This window comes from Dermacentor albipictus, chromosome 6, assembly GCF_038994185.2.
Source record: "Dermacentor albipictus isolate Rhodes 1998 colony chromosome 6, USDA_Dalb.pri_finalv2, whole genome shotgun sequence".
Lineage (NCBI taxonomy): Eukaryota > Metazoa > Arthropoda > Arachnida > Ixodida > Ixodidae > Dermacentor > Dermacentor albipictus.
This window is the reverse complement of record NC_091826.1, coordinates 74,761,385-74,781,668: the sequence shown is the minus strand read 5'-3', so window position 1 is coordinate 74,781,668 and position 20,284 is coordinate 74,761,385. Positions and strand designations below refer to the sequence as shown.

At 48.0% G+C, this 20,284-nt stretch overlaps 1 protein-coding gene across 2 annotated transcripts in view; it reads left to right on the top strand.

Annotated features, from left to right (window-relative positions):
• Nucleotides 1–9,797, top strand: part of LOC135897124 (calcium-activated chloride channel regulator 1-like) — a 594,363-nt gene extending 584,566 nt beyond the window's left edge. For both annotated transcript variants that reach the window (XM_065425694.2, XM_065425692.2), the window contains one exon: nucleotides 9,181–9,797. In XM_065425694.2, coding sequence (XP_065281766.2) covers nucleotides 9,181–9,776 — 596 coding nt within the window. In that variant the 3' untranslated portion in view covers nucleotides 9,777–9,797. The remainder of the gene's footprint in view (nucleotides 1–9,180) is intronic.
• Nucleotides 9,798–20,284: the final 10,487 nt, after the last annotated feature.

Sequence of the window (20,284 nt, the reverse complement as noted above, 5' to 3'; positions counted from 1 at the left end):
GAGAATCGAGGTTCCGGAGCGCTTTGGAGAACGTTCTCCATGTGCTTGCCCGCACAAAATGTAAGCAGAATGGGACGTAAACTAGGGAAGAAATTTGTTGGCCCGATTTGGGAATAAACGCGAGCTTAGCATCCTTCAACTGAGGTCGGAGGGCGCCGCACAGCCAGCATTAATTGAAGTGATCGGTAAAGCTTTTGGAAGAGGGGGAATCAAGGCTGCAGATTGCCTTGGAGAACTTTCTCCATAAGGTTGCCCGCACATGATGTGAGGGAAATTGGAGGGAAATTAGCCAAAAATGTGCCTTGCCATATTTCTGAATGAAGGCAACATTAGCATCCCTACACTGAGGTCGGAGGGCGCCTCAAAGCCAGCATTCATTGAAGCTATCGGTTAGCTTTGTGGTGGAAGGATAATCAATATGGTGGAGTGCATTGGGCACCCTTCTCCATGAGCTTGCCCGCACAGGAAGTAAGGGGAATGGGACGGAAATTAGCGAAGAAAAGTGGTTTGCCTGATGTGGGAATTAAGTCAACATTAGCATACCCAAACTAAGGTGGGAGAGCGAAGCACAGTCAGCATTCATCGATGTGATCGATAAGGATTTGGTGGAGGAAGAATCGAGGTTGCGGAATGCCTTGGAAAACGTGCTCCATGAGGTTTTCCGCACAAGAAGTAAGGGAAATAGGGCGGAAATTAGCGCAGAAAAGTGGTTTGCCCGATTTGAGAACGAAGGCGACATTAGGATCCTTATACTGAGGTGGGAGGGCGCCGCACAACCAGCATTCATTGAAGTGAACGGTTAGGCTTTTGATGGAGGGACAAATGAGTTTGTGGAGTGCATTGGAGAACGTTCTCCATGAGGTTGCCCGCTCATGACGTACAGGAAATAGGACGCAAATTAGCCAGGCAAAGTGGTTTGCCAGATTTTAGAATGAAGGTGATATTAGCATCCTTGCACTGTCGTGGGAGGGCGAAGCGTAGCCAGCATTCATTAAAGTTATCGGTTAGGCTGTTGGCGGAAGGAAAATCAAAGTGGCGAAGTGCCTTGGAGAACGTGCTCCATGAGGTTGCCCGCACAGGACGTAAGGAAACTAGGGCGAAAATTACCAAAAAGAAGTGGTTTGCCCAATTTGGGAATGAAGGCGACATTAGCATTCTTACACTGCGGCGAGAGGGCGCCGGACAGCCAGCATTCATTGAAGTGATCGGTTAGGCTTGTGGTGGAAAGAGAATCGGGGTGGCGGAGTCCATTGGAGAACGTGCTCCATGAGCTTGCCAGCACAGAACGTACGGGACATTGGGCGGAAATTGGCGAAGAAAGCTGGTTTGCGAGATTTTGGGATGAAGATGACATTAGCATCCTTACACTGAAGTCTGAGGGCGCAGCGCAGCCAGAATTCATTGAAGTGATCTGTTTGGCTTTTGGTGGAGGAAGAATCTAGGTTGCGGAGTGCTTTGGAGAACGTGCTCCATGAGGTTGCCTGCTCATGAGGTAAAGGAACTACGACGGAAATTAGCCAAGAAAAGTGGTAACCCACATTTTGGAATGAAGGTGACATTAGCATCCTTACCTGAGGTGGGAGGGCGCCGCACAGCCAGCATTCATTGAAGTTATCGGTTAGGCTTCTTGTGCAGAAAGAATCGAGGTGGCGGAGTGCCTTGGAGAACTTCCTCCGTGACGTTGCCCGCGCATGACGTAAGGGAAACACGACAGAAATTAGCCAAGAAGGGTGGTTTCCCAGATTTTGGAATGAAGGTTACATTGGCATCCTTACACTTAGTTGAGAGGGCGCAGCGCAGCCAGCATTCATTCAAGTGATCGGATAGGCTTGTGGTGGAGTGAGAATTGAGGTGGCGGAGAGCATTGGAGAACGTGCTCCATGAGCTTGCCCGCACAGGACGTAAGGCAAAAGGGTGGAGATTAGCCCAGAAGAGTGGTTTGCCCGATTTGGAGATGAACGTGAGATTAGCATTTTTACACTGTTGTGGTAGGGGCACAGCGCAGCCAGCCGTCACTGATGTGACCGGTTAGGCTTGTGGTGGAGGGAGAATCGAGGTTGCGCAGTGCCCTGGAGATCGTGCTCAGTGAGCTTGCCGGCACAGAATGTAAGGGGCATGGGACGGCAATAGGCTAAGAAAATTGGTTTCCCAATTTTGGAATGAAGGCGCCTTCAGCATCCTTCAACTGAAGTAGGAGGGCGCCGCGCTGCAGCATTCATTCAACTGATCGAATAGGCTTGTGGTGGAGTCAGGATCAAGGTGGCGCAGAGCATTGGAGAACGTGCTCCATGAGCTTGCCCGTCCAGTACGTAAAGGAAATAGGGTGTAATTTAGCCGAAAGGAGCGGTTTGTCCGATTTGGTAATGATGGTGACCTTAGCATTTTTCCACTGAGGTCGGAAGGAGCCGCGCAGCCACCATTTATTGAAGTGAACAGTTAGGCTTGTCGTGGAGGGAGAATCAAGTTTGCGGAGTGCCTTGGAGAGCGTTCTCCATGTGCTTGCCCGCACAAAACGTAAGGAGAATGGGATGGAAATTAGCGAAGAAAGTAGTGTGCCCGAATTGGGAATGAACGCGATCTTAGCATACTTCCACGGAGGTCGGAAGGCACCGCGCTGACAGCATTCATTGAAGTGATCGGTTACGCTTGTGGTGGAGGGACGATCGAGGTTGCGGATTGCCTTGGAGAACGTTCTCCGTGTGCTTGCCCACACAGAACGTATGGAGAATGGGACGCAAATTAGCGAAGGAAAGCGGTTTGGCCGATTTGGCAATGAGGGCGGCCTTAGCATCCTTTCACGGAGGTTAGAGGGCGCCGCGCAGCCAGCATTCATTTAAGTGATTGGTTAGGCATGTGGTGGAGGGAGAATCCAGGTTGCCGAGTGCACAAGGTTGCGCGCACATGACGTAAGGAAAATAGGGCGGAAATTAGCGGAGTGGTTTGCCAGATTTTGTAAGGAAGCTGATATTAGCATTCTTACACTGAGGTGGGAGGGCGCAGCGCAGCCAGCATTCATTGAAGTTATTGGTTAGGCTTTTGGTGGAGGGAGACTTGAGGTTGCGGAGTGCATTGGAGAACGTGCTTCATGTGCTTGCCCGCACAAGGCGAGAGGGAAATGGGGCGGAAATTGCGGAGAAAAGTGGTTTGCCCGATTTTCGAATGAAGGCGACATTAGCATCCTTAAACTGAGGTGGGAGCGCGAAGCATAGGCAGCATTCATTGAAGTGATTGGTAAGGCTTTTGGTGAAGGAAGAATCAAGGTTGTGGAGTGCCTTGGAGAACGTGCTTTATGTGCTTGCCCACAGAGAGTGTAAGGAATATAGGGCAGAAATTAGCGCAGAAATGTGGTTTGCCCGATTTGGGAATGACGGCGACATTAGCATCCTTATACTGAGGTGGGAGTGCGAAGCACAACCAGCATTCACTGAAGTGATCGGTTAGGCATGTGGTGGAGGGAGAATCCAGGTTGCCGAGTGCCTTAGAGAACGTGCTCCATGTGCCTGGCCGCGCAGGATGTAAGGGAAATAGGGCGGAAATTGGCGAAGTCAAGTGGTTTGCCTGATTTGGGAAAGAAGGCGACCTTAGCATCCTTCCACTGACGTCGGAGGACGCTGAGCAGCCAGCATTCATTGAAGTGATCGGCTAGCCTTGTGGTGGAGGGAGAATCGAGGTTGTGGAGTGCCTTCAAGAACGTGCTCCATGTGCTTGCCCGCACAGGACGCAAGGGAAATATGGCTGAAATTAGTGAAGAAAAGTTGTTTGCCAGATGTTGTAAGGAAGCGAACATTACCATTTTTACACTGAGCTTGGAAGGCACAGCGTAGCCAGCATTCATTGAAGTTATCGCTTAGGCTTTTTGTGGAGGGAGAATCGAGGTTGCGGAGGGCATTGGAGTCCATGCCCCATAAGCTTGCCAGCATGGAACGTAAGGGGAATGGTTATGCTGCATTAGCTTTCCCGCATAGAACCTAAGGGCGATGGGACGGATATTAACGAAGGAAAATGGTTTGCTCGATTTGTAATGAAGCTACCTTAGCATCCTTCCTCTTAGGTTGGAGGGTGCCGTGCAGCTAGCATTCATTGAAGTGTTCGGTTAGCCTTTTGGTGAAGGCGGAATCGAGGTTGCGGAGTGCATTAGAGTCCATGCGCCATGAGCTTGCCCCCATAGAAGGCAAGGGTAAGGGGACGGAAATTAACGAAGGAAAGTGATTTGCCCGATTTGTAATGAAGCGACCTTAGCATCCTTCCACTTAGGTCGGAGGGTGCAGCGCAGCCAGCATTCATTGAAACGATCGGTTAGGCTATTGGTGGAGGAAAAATCTAGGTTGCGGAGTGCCTTGGAGAACATGCCCCATGAGGTTGCCCGCACATGGTGTAAAGGATATAGGACGGAAGTTAGCCAATAAAAGTGGTTTGCCAGATTTTGGAATCAAGGTGACATTAGCATCGTTACACTGAAGTGGAAGGGTGCAGCGTAGCCAGCGCTCATTGAAGTGATCGCTTAGGCTTTTGGTGCAGGAAGAATCGAGGTTGCGGAGTACTTTCGAGAACTTGCTCCATGAAGTTGCCCGCTCATTACGTAAAAGAAATAAGACGGAAATTATCCAAGAAAAGGGGTTTGCCGGATTTTGGAATGAAGGCAACATGAGCATCCTTACACACAGGTGGGAAGGCGCCCCACAGCCACCATTCATTGAACTGATCGCTTAGGCATTTGGTGCGGGAATAATCGAGGTTGCGGAGTGCTTTGGACAACTTGCTCCATGAAATTGCCCGCTCATGAAGTGAAGGAAATAGGACGGAAGTTAGCCAAGAAAAGGGATTTGCCAGATTTTGGATCGAAGATGACATGTGCATCTTTTCACTGAGGTGGGAGGGCGCCGCACAGCCAGCATTCATTGAAGTGATCTCTTAGACTTTTCGTGCAGGAAGAATCGAGGTTACGGAGTGCTTTGGAGAACTTGCTCCATGAAGTTGCCCGCTCATGACGTAAAGTAAATAGGACGGAAATTAGCCGAGAAAAGGGATTTGCCAGATCTTGGAACGAAGGTGACATTAGCATCCTTACACTGAGGTGGGAGGGCGCCGCACAGCCAGCATTCATTGACGTGATCGGTTAGGCTTTTGGTGCAGGAAGAATCGAGGTTGCGGAGTGATTTGGAGAACTTGCTCCATGAAGTTGCCCGCACATGACGTAAAGGAATTAGGACGGAAATTAGCCAAGAAAAGTGGTTTGCCAGATTTTGTATAGAAGGTTACATAAGCATCCATACACTGAGGTGGGAGGGCACAGCGCAGCCAACATTCATTGAAGTGATCGGTTAGGCTTTTGGTGGAGGCAGAATCACGGTGGCGGAGTGCCTTGTAGAACGTGCTGCATGAGGTTGCCCGCACAGCACGTAAGCGAAATAGGGCGCATATTAGCGAAGAAAGCAGTTTGCCGGATTTGGGAATGAACGCGAGCTTAGCATCATTCCACTTAAATCGTAGGTCGCCGCGCAGCCAGTATTCATTGAAGTGGTTACTTAGGCTTGCAGTGGAGGAAAAATCGAGGTGGCGGAGTGCCTTGGAGAACCTGTTCCATGAAGTTGCCCGCACAGGGCGTGAGGAAAATAGGGCACAAATTAGAGAAGAAAAGTGGTTTGCCAGGTTTTGGAATGAAAGTGACAGCATCCTTACACTGAGGTGGGAGGGCGCAGCGCAGCCATCATTCATTGAAATGATAGGTTAGGCTTTTGTTGCAGGAAGAATCGAGGTGGTCGAGTGCCTTGGTGAACGTGCTCCATGTGCTTGCCCGCACAGAACGTAAGGGAAATAGAGCGGAAATAAGCCATAAAAAGTGGTTTGCCTGATTTTGGAATGAAGGAGACATTAACATCCTTCCACTTACATCAGAGGGCGCAGTGCAGCCAGCATTCATTAAAATTATCGGTTAGGCTTTTGCTGGAGGAAGAATCGAGGTTGCGGAGTGCCTTGGTGAAAATGCACCATGAGGTTGCCCGCTCATGGCGTAAAGGGAAGAGGACGGAAATTAGCCAAGAAAAGGAGTTTGCCAGATGTCGGAATGAAGGTGACATTAGCATCCTTGCACTGAGGTATGCGAGTGCCGCACAGACAGCATTCCCTGAAGTGATCGGTTAGGTTATGGTGGATGGAGATTCGAGGTGGCGGAGTGCATTGCAGAACGTGGTCCATGAGCTTGCGCGCACATAACGTAAGAGAAAAAGGGCGGAAATCAGCCAAGAAACGTGGTTTCTCAGATTTTGGAATAAAGGTGACATTAGCACCCTTCCACTGAGGTCGGAGGGAGCCGGACAGCCAGCATTCATTGAATTAATCGGTTAGGCTTGTGGTAGAGGGAGAATCGAGGTGGCGGAGTGAATTGGAGACCCTTGTTCCATGAGCTTGCCCACACAGAACGTCAGGAGAATTGGACGGAAATAAGCCATGAAAAGTGGTTTGCCTGATTTTGGGATGAAGGCCACATTAACTTCCTTCCGCTTAGGTAGGAGGGTGCAATGCAGCCAGCATCCATTGAAATGATTGGTTAGGCTTTTGGTAGCGGAAGAATCGAGGTGTTGGAGTGCCTTGGAGAACTTCGAGGTTGCCTGCAAATGACGTAAGGGAAATAAGACGGAATTTAGCCAAGAAAAGTGGTTTGCCCGATTGTGTAATGTGGGTGACATTAACATTCGTGCACAGAGGTGGAAGGGCGCAGCGCAGTCAGCGTTCACTGAAGTTGTGAAGCGTGAACGAAGACAATCCGCGCTTAAATGCCCTAGGGACAACGTCGGTGTGCCCTTCCAAATATTCGACTACGGCTTTTAGCTCCGGGTCCACTCGTTGCTGCTCAGCGAAATCTTCCGCGCTTATTATTTCAATGAAGGCGTTGTCATCCTCGTCATCTTGTGGTGGCGGGTCAATGGGGGAGCGTGACAGGCAATCGGCATCTGAGTATTTTCGTCCGGACTTGTAAGTGGAAAGGTGGACATCTGTCAATGTTTCCAAGAGCTAGAGTCTTCAATATATTTTTTGTCGCAAAAATATGGTATGTAATGCAGGTATTGCATATTTCAAGGGTATATATACAGAAGTTGCACCGAGTATTCGCAGTATTTGTGCGGGCTTCAAATTGGGAATGATGCAGTCGAACGAATTTGTTCAAGCGAGTTAAAGACGGAGGTTTAGGAATGACGCACCTTTTTGTACGACAGGTCGTAAACCGGTTTTTATTTTCCGCGATTTAAGCGATCCTTTCTTGCGCATGGTGTGCCAAGTGAGGCTAAGGAGCGCGTTACCTGGCTATGTAGTCTGTACAGACAATATGAGCTGTCCTGTTTGTGGATTTCTTAAAGAAGTTATTTTAAGTGTACGGTTTTCGTCCATTATATTTCAAATGAGTACCTTTTTACAGTGAAACGTAAAACATTGTACAAAGAAGTATGCGATGTAGTTCTCCCCCAATGTACAGGGCCGCACACAGTGGAGGCCAAGGGCGAGACGTGCTTAAAGCGGGTGAAAAAAATCAAGTAACGGCAGAGACCAAGTCTTTCTTTCTTAAGCTTCACACGGGTACGTTGAATGTCAAAACCTTTTTAGAAGATCGTCCGTTTTTCTTACCCTGGGGCTCGCATTGCTTGATCTGTAAGGAACCAGAAACTATAGATCACGTATATTTAGTTTGTTGGGCGGGTGTCTTCTTTTCGGATGTACTTCAGAGGACTATCAAAAAGGACTTTCCTTTAGATCCACAGGGTGTTAGATATTTATCTATAGAAAACGATGATGGACTGCCATTTGACCTTATTATGCTAGTTGGCCTTCACTGTCTATGGTGCGCCCGTATGGCGGGGTATTACTGCGATGCGGATGCTCGGCCGGCACGAATGCTTTTCCGACAATGCATGTCAAGATTTGTGGAAATTCAGAAAGCACAAGATTGTGTACCTGCGTGGCTGTCAAGGGTGGAAACCTTGACTGCGCTCAAAGAATTTAGTCAGCCCTTGTATGGCTGACACTTAGTGCTGAAAACTTGCTAATTTATGTTGTTTTCTCAAGTCATTTGTCGCTTGATATAGAAGTACAAAACAGGCAATAAATAAAAAAAAACTCGTGGCTGAGTGGTAGCGCCTCCGTCTCAGACTCCGTAGGCCCTGGTTCGATTCTCACCCAGCCCATCTTGGAAGCTGTTTTTTATTCATGAAGTACCTCCCGGAATTTATCGCTCATGGCCAACACCGCCGACGCCGACAACACCGGCTTTTCAGCGACACGAGCTCCTTAACGCTGTCGCGTTAATGCATGGTGTCCACGGGGAGAGGCTAAAGGAGACTAGGATGTCTCCTGACGAGGCCTAACACCCGCATTACACGTCGGTGCGGATGGTGCGGAATAACATATCAGTGAGAACAGTGGTACATCAAACACAGCGAGACAAGAATCCAACAAAAGCGATTATACAAGTACTGGCCAGGCAGAAAATAATACTGTAGAAGTCCTCAGCAATGAGCAATAGTAAGTGGTGTGGAAAGGAAAAAAAAAAACACATTCGCACAGCGCCGTCGGAATGACAATGAAATGCAGCAGGTATGCATAATAAAATTTCACGCGGGGATATTCAAATGATGACGCCTTTTCTCCTTGAATTGATTAATGTTGACACACTCCTGGGCATAAGCAATTAATGTTGGATATGTGTTGCATAAAATTGTTATTTGGTGATCTGTAGTCTGGGTGCCGTAATTATTGCAAGGCGGGAAGGTGTGTTAGCGTGTCGAATTGAGAGTAAAGGAACACTGTGCGCAAGTTCAAAGCCCGGGCGTGTATACATACACACGAAGAAGAAAGAGCACGACGTACGTTGAATAAGCACAGTATAATAAGATACTTCGACAAAGGCTCGTCCACCAGGCGAAACGTCAGTGAAATATACTGCACTTATTCAAAGTACGTGGTAAGCTTTTTTCTTCATTTTACTACCGGGACCAGCGTGATTTCCTCAAATATATCAAAGTCTTTGATTATACTGTGCGTATTCAACGTACGTCATACTCTTTTCTAGGCATCATGCCTGTCATATGAACCTTACCGATGAGGCCTGCGAGCGGATGCGTGTTATCGTCTCTCTATACATATCAACGTCTCGAGTGCCAGCTATATCGTCTTCATCTTCAATTGCAGCTGCTGCACTGGAGCTCCGAGGTGGCACCGACGAAGACAGGGTCTTTTCAGACTTCGACAGCCAGGAGCTGATGTCGAGCGTCGTCGATGGCAACCTCGAACCCCTTCCCGCCGGCTCCAAACACATGGTCACCATCAGCCTGCCGCGTCGCTGGGAGACGGCGCCCCGTAGCGACGACAGCTTCTACCTGACGGCGTACTTGGCAGCGCGAGTTGTTAATGCTGATGGACTGAAGTCGAAAAGGTCCAACGTCGTTCGAGTGATGTTCGAAATTGAAAACATTACCACCTCATTACCGCGTGCGGTGAGTGACAGAGTGACAACCGTAACATCGACCTGTATCAAGCCAGCTCAAGATCAGGCAATAACCCCCACCGCAGAGGTGGGAAACGAGAGAGAGAAGGACAAAACATCGGTCTACATCTGGATCGTGCTACTGGCGGTAGCCGCAGTCGTTTTCATGTCCATCTCGATTATGCTGTTGCTAAAGAGCAGGTCGAACAACCTTCAAGAAAATGAGGAAAACACCATGAAGACTCAAACAACGACCATGGAAAGCAGCTGGCTCGGCCCGTGGCCGCCCTGGGAAAATTAAAGCATTACGCACACCAGGCAATGCAAAACGTTACTTGCACAAGTGGCTAGCAGGCACGCTTTTTTTTTCTGCAAGCTTACGCAACGACATTTTCATTCACCTGGGCTGTTTGATTATTCTTTTCGATGTATTGTCATTTACACTTCAGTGATAATTCTTCGCGTACTATTCTGCGACTCACAGGGAAAGGTAACATGGCTTTGATTTATTGCTACCAAGAACGAGACGTCTGTTGCCGGTTATGGTGTAACGACTTCCCTAAGGAAGGACACGTGACCAACTCTAACGCAGTAGTGTCACCATCAAAGAGTTCCCACTGGCATACAGTCTCCCTCTTCAGCAAAAAAAAAAAGAAAAACGCAGCTGGCACATTCAAAATAATGTAACGGCGACATACATATTTCACAGAGATCTAGTACGTACAATTCGTGCAGTGTAGTGAGTGCAGCCTTTCGGCCGCACTCACTACATAAGTTTCACATGGTTTCGCCGAAAGCACGCTTTCCTTTCTTTTCTGTTTTCTTTTTTTATGGACCTTCACATTTTGTTTTCGATGCACGCTGCATTCTGTTACACGGAAGCTTCTGCCATCAATAGTACACCTGTGGCCCTCAGACCTCAGTAGACCGTTCACTTGCCTAAAACCAATTTTCAATTTCTCAGTGGATACCCATTTCTTTCTACATCAGTTTAAGATATTGACAATTATGCTATAGTGGATCGCAAGCTATAGCCGATGCCAATCTGTCTGCCGTTCTGTAAATGAATTTTATCTCTGCAGCTTAACGAAAGCACTTTTAGATAGCAGCACTAGACTTAGTAGCCGCTACATTTATAGTGCTGCTGGTATCGGATGCCTTTGTGCTCACGTCGCGCGTTAGCTGCCGGCGGTAGCCTTCTGGTTGGTAATACTAGAAAAAAGACCTCACTCGTCTAAATTGGCTAATGTCACTTAAAGCCCATTTTCCCAACTAAAACCGACCCAGAAAGCCAGAGAATCTGCATTGAAGGGGCTCATATTACTATAGACTATTGATTACTCGATCGTCAGCGTTTTTTGCTTTCAAACCGAGTCGAAAGGCATTAAGTTCGGTGATAAAAATCCCGTCGAGTAGCAGAAGATTGTCATTTATTCTCTCCCGAAGCACATGGGATTTTGCAATCATGCCGTAGGAGCAGCAGAAGAGCGTTATTCCTGCTCAGCCCGAACGCACGCAGTTTTGCAATCATACCGTAGTGATTAGACCAATTAAATAAAATTGCAGTTCATGTACCTAGGCAATACAGACCTCTCAATGAACTCCTGCCCCTTCATTCATCTCATCTGATGAGGCTAATCTGTTATCCCAGCCACAGGCAATTCGTGAAGCGCCCACACACAACGTTTTTGTTTGTTAGTTTTTTTTTTGCTTTCAAACTCAGTGGAAAGGCATCATGTTCGGTCATAATAAATATCCCCACGTAATGAGTAGCAGATCGTCATTTATGCTCCCGCAGCACATGGAATTTTGCAATCATGCTGTAGGAGCAGCAGAAGAGCGTTATTCCTGCTCTGCTCCAACGCACCTAATATTCCAATCATTCCGTAGTGATTAGACCAATTAAATAAAATTGGATTTGATGTACCTGGGCAATACAGACCTCTCAATGAACTCCTGCCCCTTCATTCATCTCATCTGATGAGACGAATCTGTTATGCCAGCCACAAGCAATTCGTCTAGCGCCCACCTGGTTTACTGTAACAATAGGGTAAACTCAAGTGTCATGGCGGTCTAAGAATAATGGGGACAGAGATCGAACAAATTTATTGATGCTACTAGCGATTGTTCCATAGAATATGCGCACTCTCGGGACCATTTACTTCGATAAAGCCGGCCACCTCTAGAGCGGTTTTCTTTGCCTAGTACATCGGGCTCTGGCTTTGCCACTACTGCAGGGTCTATATCTGTGCAGATTCCCTCCGTGGTTGCTTAGTGGCTATAGGAATCGGGCTGCTAAGCACAAGGTCCTAGGATCAAATCCCGACCATGGCTGGTACATTTCGATGGGGGAGAAATCTAATAACACCGGTGTACTTACATTTAGGTGCCCGTTAAAGAATCCCAGGTGGTCCAAATTATTCCGATGTCCCTCACTTTGGCGTGCCTCATAATCAGATCGCGGTTTCGGCGCGTAAAACCCCATAATTTATATAATTTTTGGTATCTCTGCCTATATGCCATTTTAATAGTAGCATAAATCTGTTATACCAAAGTAATTGACAAGGTATCGAATTGAACCACTGCCTTGAAAACGTATGTCATCTTTTTGTAATGGTGCGACACTGATAATTCGAGAAACATCATGGCTAGACACGTTAATTATTCTTAACAAGATACAGGTTAGCGACACAGACAGGCAAGGTGAATCACACACTCGCCAATAATTTGTTTCAACAACGTGATGCACCTAAGTATTGGGTACGAAAGAACAAATAGCAGGAAACAAATTGGAGACAGACTAAAGCAACACAACCTGCTACTTTCGTGTAGAAGTTTACTTAGCACTTGTGTTACTTTTGATGCGAAATCATAAAATGGCTGATCGAGCGAAAAGGCCGGACGTCTGAAGCAGCGAAACGCCACCTTATTCGCTGCTTTGCTCCGTCACGTGCACGCCTCAACGGAGCAGAGCGGGTGAAAGGCAACATCTGCTGCGCCGCTCGCGCACCAGGTGCTGCGTGGGGGGACTAGGCATCGCCGCGATGCCGAGTCACCCTGGTTGACGCTCTCGGCAACCTGTGTTATCCGCCCGTTCCTTATCCACGCTAGCTCTCGCTTATGTTCCAACGACAAAAATCACTACAAGAAATCTATGTACAAAAAACTGAATAAATTCGAAAGGAAAAGCCTCGGCGGCAGTGAGTTCCGAACCTACGATCTCAACCTCAGAAGCCGGTTGTCTTACCCACTGGGCTAAACCAGTGCATCGTTGACAGCAAACCGATGCACTCTGTTTTACGACATCCTGCTATTGAGCCGAAATTTCCATTGCCAAGCCCGTCGTGACGGAAGTGGTAATATCAAAATCACCGCTGCTTACTCTGGAGCGTCCCCATTAGATTCTATGAGAGTGGGGCAAGGTAGCATGACGTCACGGATCGAAGTGCAGCTAATTTATCTATCCAGGAGGCGTTTGCCAAGAATCTCAACACGCTTGCTTGCCCGAAGAGTTCATAACTCGAAGGACCGCTCAGCAGCCTGCAAGTTGACATTGATGAGTTGATTGGACATTGATAAGTTGTGAATGCATGAGAAGCACTTGGACGTTCTCGGATTTTTTTACCGCTGCCGTCATTGAAGAAATACATTATTGTTCGGTAAAAGTAACCGATGGCGCGCCTCTATCTATCGGCAGGGTGCTTTTCACGCGCATCAACAATCCCTTTCCTTGAGGTAAAAACAGTACTTGATAAATATTCTATAGGGAAAGCAAACCTATCATGCACATGCTGAAGAATGCGTAATTAGGATATTGAAGTGTCAATTTGCTTGCATGAACGATTATGCGCTGGTATGCAAAAATCGACAAGCTTGCAATGTGTTTGTACATGATCTCATAGCGGTTGCTCTTCGCGACGCTATTCTTTGCTATTTAATATAACCTTGACGTTTCAGAAGCCCTGGTGAAAGTCGCCCACCTTTTACTACAATTTTCTTCAACCTGGTGAATACCTTACAAACTTACTGGTAAACTCACGGGCGGAGTTTCATTCACCTACCCTTTGTGCAGTCTTTTTATTCTTGCAGGAGGTTGATTGAAGAGCCTTTTCAGCAACCGGACTTATCATGGTCAGTAGGAAACCATTCCCTTTTAACCTGGATATTTTTCCAAACGAGTATTTCTCCGTGTCACGTATACGCGAAGGAGGTTTGCTAAGCCGCAACGGCGTCATACACACCCATTGTAAACGCGGAGGCAACGGTCACAGCTGAGGCAAGCGCTGGACGCGCCACCACGTGAAAAAAACATGGCAGCGCCTATGGGATCACCGCAAAAAGGGTCAATAACCACGTTATCATTGCTAGCGGCCGGTGAAACGCAATCAGAAGCTCTATGCTCGAAACGCATGGTGGCTTCACTACCGTCATTATGCGCCATGTTGCTTCTCTGATTGGCTGTTGAGAGCTCATCATCAACATCATGAGCCTGGTTACGCCCACTGCAGGGCAAAGGCCTCTCCTATACTTCTCCAACAACCCCGGTCATGTACTAATTGTGGCCATGTCGTCCCTGCAAACTTCTTAACCTCATCCGCCCACCTAACTTTCTGCCGCCCCCTGCTACGGTTCCCTTCCCTTAGAATCCAGTCCGTAACTCTTAATGACCTTCGGTTATCTTCCCTCCTCATTACATGCCCTGTCCATACCCATTTCTTTTTCTTGATTTCAACTAAGATGTCATTAACTCGCGTTTGTTCCCTCACCCAATCTGCTCTTTTCTTATCCCTTAACGTTACACCCACCATTCTTCTTTCCATAGCTCATTGCGTCGTCCTCAATTTGAGTAGAACCCTTTTCGTAAGCCTCCAGGTTTCTGCCCCGTAGGTGAGTACTGGTAAGACACAGCTATTATACACTTTTCTCCTGAGGGATAATGGCAACCTGCTGTTCATGATCCGAGAATGCCTGCCAAACGCACCCCAGCCCATTCTTATTCTTCTGATTATTTCCGTCTCATGATCCGGATCCGCCGTTACTACATGCCCTAGGTAGATGTATTACCTTACCGCTTCTTGTGCCTCGCTACCTATTATAAAATGCTGTTCTCTTCCGAGACTGTTAAACATTACTTTATTTTTCTGCAGGTTAATTTTTAGGCCCACTCTTCTGTTTTGCCTCTCCAGCTCAGTGAGTATGCATTGCAATTGGTCCCCTGAGTTACTAAGCAAGGCAATATCATCAGCGAATCGCAAGTTACTAAGGTATTCTCCATTAACGTTTATCCCCAATTCTTCCCAATCCAGGTCTCTGAGTACCTCCTGTAAACACGCTGTGAATAGCATTGGAGAGATCGTATCTCCCTGCCTGACGCCCTTCTTTATTGGGATTTTGTTGCTTGGCTTATGGAGGACTATGGTGGCTGTGGAGCCGCTATGGATATCTTTGAGTATTTTTACATACGGCTCGTTTACACCCTGATTCCGTAATGCCTTCATGACTGCTGAGGTTTCGACAGAATCAAACGCTTTCTCGTAATCAATGAAAGCTATATATAAGGGTTGGTTATATTCCTCACATTTCTCTATCACCTGATTGATAGTGTGAATATGGTCTATTGTAGAGTAGCCTTTACGTAATCCTGCCTGATCCTTCGCTTGACAGAAGTCCAAGGTGTTCCTGATTCCATTCGCGATTACCTTAGTAAATAGTTTGTACGCAACTGACAGTAAGCTGATCGGTCTATAATTTTTCGAGTCCTTGGCGTCCCCTTTCTCATGAATTAGGATTATGTTAGCGTTCTTCCAAGATTCCGGTACGCTCGACGTCATGAGGCATTGCGTATATAGTTAAAGTTATGCCGGGAAATGAAACTTTTGCACAATGGAATATAGCGCTTTCATCAAGATGGCGAAACATGACGTGGAGCTGCAAACGTTATCGACTAATAGATATTCCTGGTCCTTGGCACCTATATTGCGTCGCTAGCGCTTCAAAAAGATAGTGAGTGGTAGCATACACAAACCAGTGCAATGCATCTGCAATTTCGCGAATATGGGGTGGCGATCAAAGATAGGCGCCATGTCAAGTTGCCGATTGGCTGAAGGAATATGCCATGGGGAGCGTCACAGGAAGGGCCGTTTCGTAAATGTTAATTTGAGATTGCCACGTTCCCTTGGGCCGCCATAGCAGAGATTTTCCGCTTTAGTTTGTGGTGCGGCGAGCCGCGCGAGTTACGCTAATGAGAGGCCATATGCGATGGCGGCCTAGAGGAATGCGCATCGCCACATTTTCGTTGTCGTTTGGCGCCATGAAAATCTTTTGTTTATAACGCGTGCTCATAGTATATGCATCGCCCTTGGATGGTGTTGGCATTTGTGTTTAGGGCCATCATCCTTTAAAAGAACGCGATTATATGCTATAATGTTCCTTGAACAAAGCAACATTTCTACAACGTTGCCCACTTTTCACTGCTGCCTTTGTATTGTAATCAAGATTAATGACTTTACACATCATCAGACGTTATTACCACGGCAACGTTTTAATTTATCAAACGAAACGTACACTAAGCGGCGCTTTGAGGTTTCCTCACCTTATCCTCATGTGGTGTGGCTAAGTAGCCAAGCGAATAAGAGATGGCAGCGTCGGCGCTTGGGTAAGGTAAGTGGATACCTCTGGCACCCGCAACGCTATCGGTGTATTCGGCCGTTTTTCAGCCTGCCAAGTCAGCCTGAGTCACTTGTGGTTCGCGACACAGCGATAACGCCGCCTATAACATGCACTCATCACTACTGGTAGGTAACGTATGTTGTCTCAAGGTGGAAAACAAGCGCGTAGGCGCTAATACACGATTACTCATACCGTTTCCTGGGTACACGCATCCTAGCTAATGAAGCAGACAACGGCTTGTACACAGCGAACAACGGAAGCGAGAAGCGTTTTTGACGGCATAATCGTACGCTTTGAGCTAGCTGCTTTATTTTTATTGCGGAAGAAAACTGTCAAGTTTATTTTTACTGCAGGAGAAAACGTCAAGTTTGCATCGTTATGTTACGAAAGCAACATGGAGGAAAGAAAAAGTTATGAGGGAGCATTACCTCACACAGCCAACCTGGCAAGCGAACGCTCTGTGAAACCAAAGTGGCCTCTCGCCTCTCGCGTCGAGATCACGGAGGAAATTCGAGACTTGCCGAGACATCTGGTGACCGGTAGTTTTTATTAGGTGCGCGCGCTCGGCCGGCGGCTGCTAGCTGCTCATATGGAGGCCTCCGTCGCTGCTCAGCTTCTCTCTGCCTGTACCTCTGGTCACATTTTTAACGCGACAGCGATAAGGAGCTCAGGTCGCAGAAAAGCCGGTGTCGTTGGTGTCGGCGGCGTTGGCCCTGAGCGAAAAATCCCGGCAGGCAATTCATAAATAAAGACACCTTGGGCTGCGTGCATATCGAACCAGGGTCTCCGGAGTATGAGGCGGAAACGCTACCACTCAGCCATGAGTTCGATTGTTCAAAGTTAGACAAAAACGTCTCTAGTGATTGCGGTGATGCCTTACAAACGTGCCGTAGAAAGCCCTACTGCTGTGTATATCGCTAATTGTGATGTAAATTACAGAAGTCGCAGTTAAACGCGCAGCGAAGTACGTTTCCGCAACATTTCTTCTGCGCTTTCCGCACACGCAGAGCCATCTTGCGGCAAACACAGAAAACCCCACTCCTTTCAATGTACGGCGCTGCCCCGACAGGTGGCGTGCCACGCGTGCATTGGGGCTGCACGGGAACCGGTGCGAGGCGCGTCGCGGCCCCGACTCCCTCTCCCCTGACGACGCTTCTCCGTGCTCCCCCACGGGTTGCAAAATCAAGCGTCCTTCCTTTGTTTAGATCACTATCTATCTATCTGCTCGTGCCGAACACGACGTTTGGCTGGCGTAGATTGTTTCCCCCTCCGAGACATTGAGTTCTTTGGTTCGATCTGCTTGCTCAGGCGCACGTTTCGTTGGCGCGCCGAACGCTGCGTTGCTCGACGCTCATCGCGTGATTGATGAGTGCAAAGTCCGATGCGGGGCGCCTCGTAAGTGATCGCTGCACCGTAGCGCATTGTCTTACACCTCTTGGCGGGTCGACGGGAACGTTGTCACGTTCCACTCTTGAAGGCGAAGCTTAAGCGTCCTCCAATTTTTCTCTGGATGTTTGTTTCGCTTTGGTCCTTTCCTGCAAGACATGTGCTCCACACTTTGAATTGTGAGAGGTTCACAATTCAACGTCAAAGCATTTAGGCTACAGGTTATATAATTCGACCGAAGAAAACAGACCGTTGGGAGCGACAATAAGCGATATGTATTCGTCACATCTTTGACCGAGGCCTTGCCCGTGTGTACTTTCCCCTGTTATGCCAGCTCTATTGATTAGCATTGTAGCTGGATCAGGGGCATCTTGTGCATGAGGGTTTGCATGCATGCGATTGATCGCATGGTGGGGGCGGAGTCATTCTTGCAGGCTAAACGCGGTGGAGCTTATTGCCTCAGATAACGATGTCTCTCGCAAGAAACGGGGAGTTGCATTTGCTAGCCACGTGCCATGCTGCTCTCTCATGAAACGCAGTGCGTTGTCAATTTATCTGCTCCCACGAAAAGCAGCAGCAACTGCAAACAGCGCTTGTTCCAGCTTTTGGCGTTTGAGACCGATATACAGCCGGATCATGAGGTCTCCGCTATGTTCCTAAGCAGTGGCCCTGCTTCGAACACTGCGTACTGCGAACACGAACAAGCGGTAGCTCATCAGATGCATACGCTCTTATTGCAAAAAATTACGGAGTTGTATGTGCCAAAACCAGGGTCTCATTTTGAGGCACGCCGCAGTGGAGGACTCCAGAATAATTTTACACGGGTGCTTTCGCATTTCGCCCCCATCGAAATGCGGCCGCCGTGGTCGGGATTCAATCCCGCGATCTTGGGCTTAGCAGCCCAACACGGGCTGCTAAGCCCAAGAGTCACTAAGCAACCACGGCGGGTAAAACATGTATCGGCGAACGAGCGAGAAAGGTGTACTCCAACTCCAACTACACTTTGCTTTATCCCTCACACGAGAGCTGACTAGCTTACGAAACAGTTTTTATTCTCCCTTTATAAGTGAAGGACATGCGTGCTTAGCTTCTGAAATGACAGCAGACATTACTGTGCAATTTACTGCAACATGAACCTCCGCGCACACTTACCGCGAAAGCAGTCAACAGTGTAGCAACGCCTCTCACCTATCGAAGAGGCCTGCAACACTTGGCTTCAACTACCGACAAGCTTGAGAGTCGTTCTTTCTGATGCGGCTCGCCGAATGGACACGCATACCGCAACGCCGCGATTCAATGCCACAATATGCGACAATCCAGAAAGTTGAGCGCGGCATTAAGCGAAAGTGCCGAGGTGGTAGCCAAGTTTTTATTTGAGGAGCTTCAAATGGTTTAGAATGTGTATCAAAAAAAGAAAAAAGAATTGACCGGGAGTACTAAAACCTACCGCGCACTCTAACGATTTTATCACGTGTTGGGGCGCCACGAAGGATTCAATCGCGTTGCGCCATGCTCCCTCCTATTATTTCCTTACTCCATGGAAAGCAAAATGGCACCATCAATGCCATTTTGTACGCGTCGCGCACAACGTCACGCATAGAAGAACATGTCGGAATGTCCAGAATGGGGCTCCTGCTTTGCTCAGGGGGCGCTGCGAAAATGATGCTAAAAAGCACCCTCTGTCGTGAACTGGGTAGTACCAAGCTCGATCGTCTGCTTCGGAAAGCATGTTTACAATATGGACCCGCCGCTTTCGGTTGTGTTGTACCACGGCTTGCAGCGAATTTCGGAAGCCGAAGATTTTTTCAGTGTTGGCACGTTGCGTAAAGGCAAGAAATTATGCACCGCCGAATACGTGTTCGCCGTTCAAGAAAGAAGCGGCGAAGTTTTAGCGCGGTGTCAATCGCAAGTGAAGCGAGTCGCGTACGAAGTTGAACTTCAGGTAAGGTTGGTGCGCTGCTAGATTCAGGCGCACAAACACGACGAAGTGCTTGCTATATAGCGATAAGCGGAGATCACGTGTACGGAACTGCTCAAGCGCAATACGGTACGCGCCGCAACTGCAGCGGTCTTTCGGCATGCCGCGAAAAGGCGGGCCGCCTGCAATTTTTCCTGACTTCATGCCACTAGACAAGTAGGTATGCCTGCGCTGTAGTAGCGGCCCTCTGTCCCTTTGGCAATTGATAAATAACTGATACAATGCACATGAGCTTGTAGTAACGTACGTGCGTATCGAGCTGCAGTGCGAGCTCGTGCGCTCCTCGCTTGATGTAGCTTTCAATGACAGTGCTCGAACATCGATGTGCTGTAATCAATACTACCTTGCTGCGCTGCCTCAACGTGCTGGCTTGTGGTCAAGGCTAAGCACATTTAACTCTCTAACCTGTGCTGTTCGTAGTGGCGTAGTGATTTGTCACCGAATCAGCCCGACCATTTGTGGTCATTTGCACACACCATGTCACTTCACCACTACGCACCAGTCGAATTGTTAATTGCCGTTGTCGCCGGGTCTCGAATCGTGAATCACCAGCCATGCCTGTTGCTATGTCGGTTTGCCATTTAACAGTGATTATCTGAACTGAGATGCTGGACTTGACCTGCAAATTATATTCTGCATCTCTAATTTTTACTACTTGTTGTCAGGCGGAAGAGGCCCTTTGTAGGCCACGGGGAAGACTGTAGGCACATATGCAAGCTGACGGCCCAATTGCTTTTCTCGTTGCTCACAAAGTGGCGACTGCATATCCTGGTGTT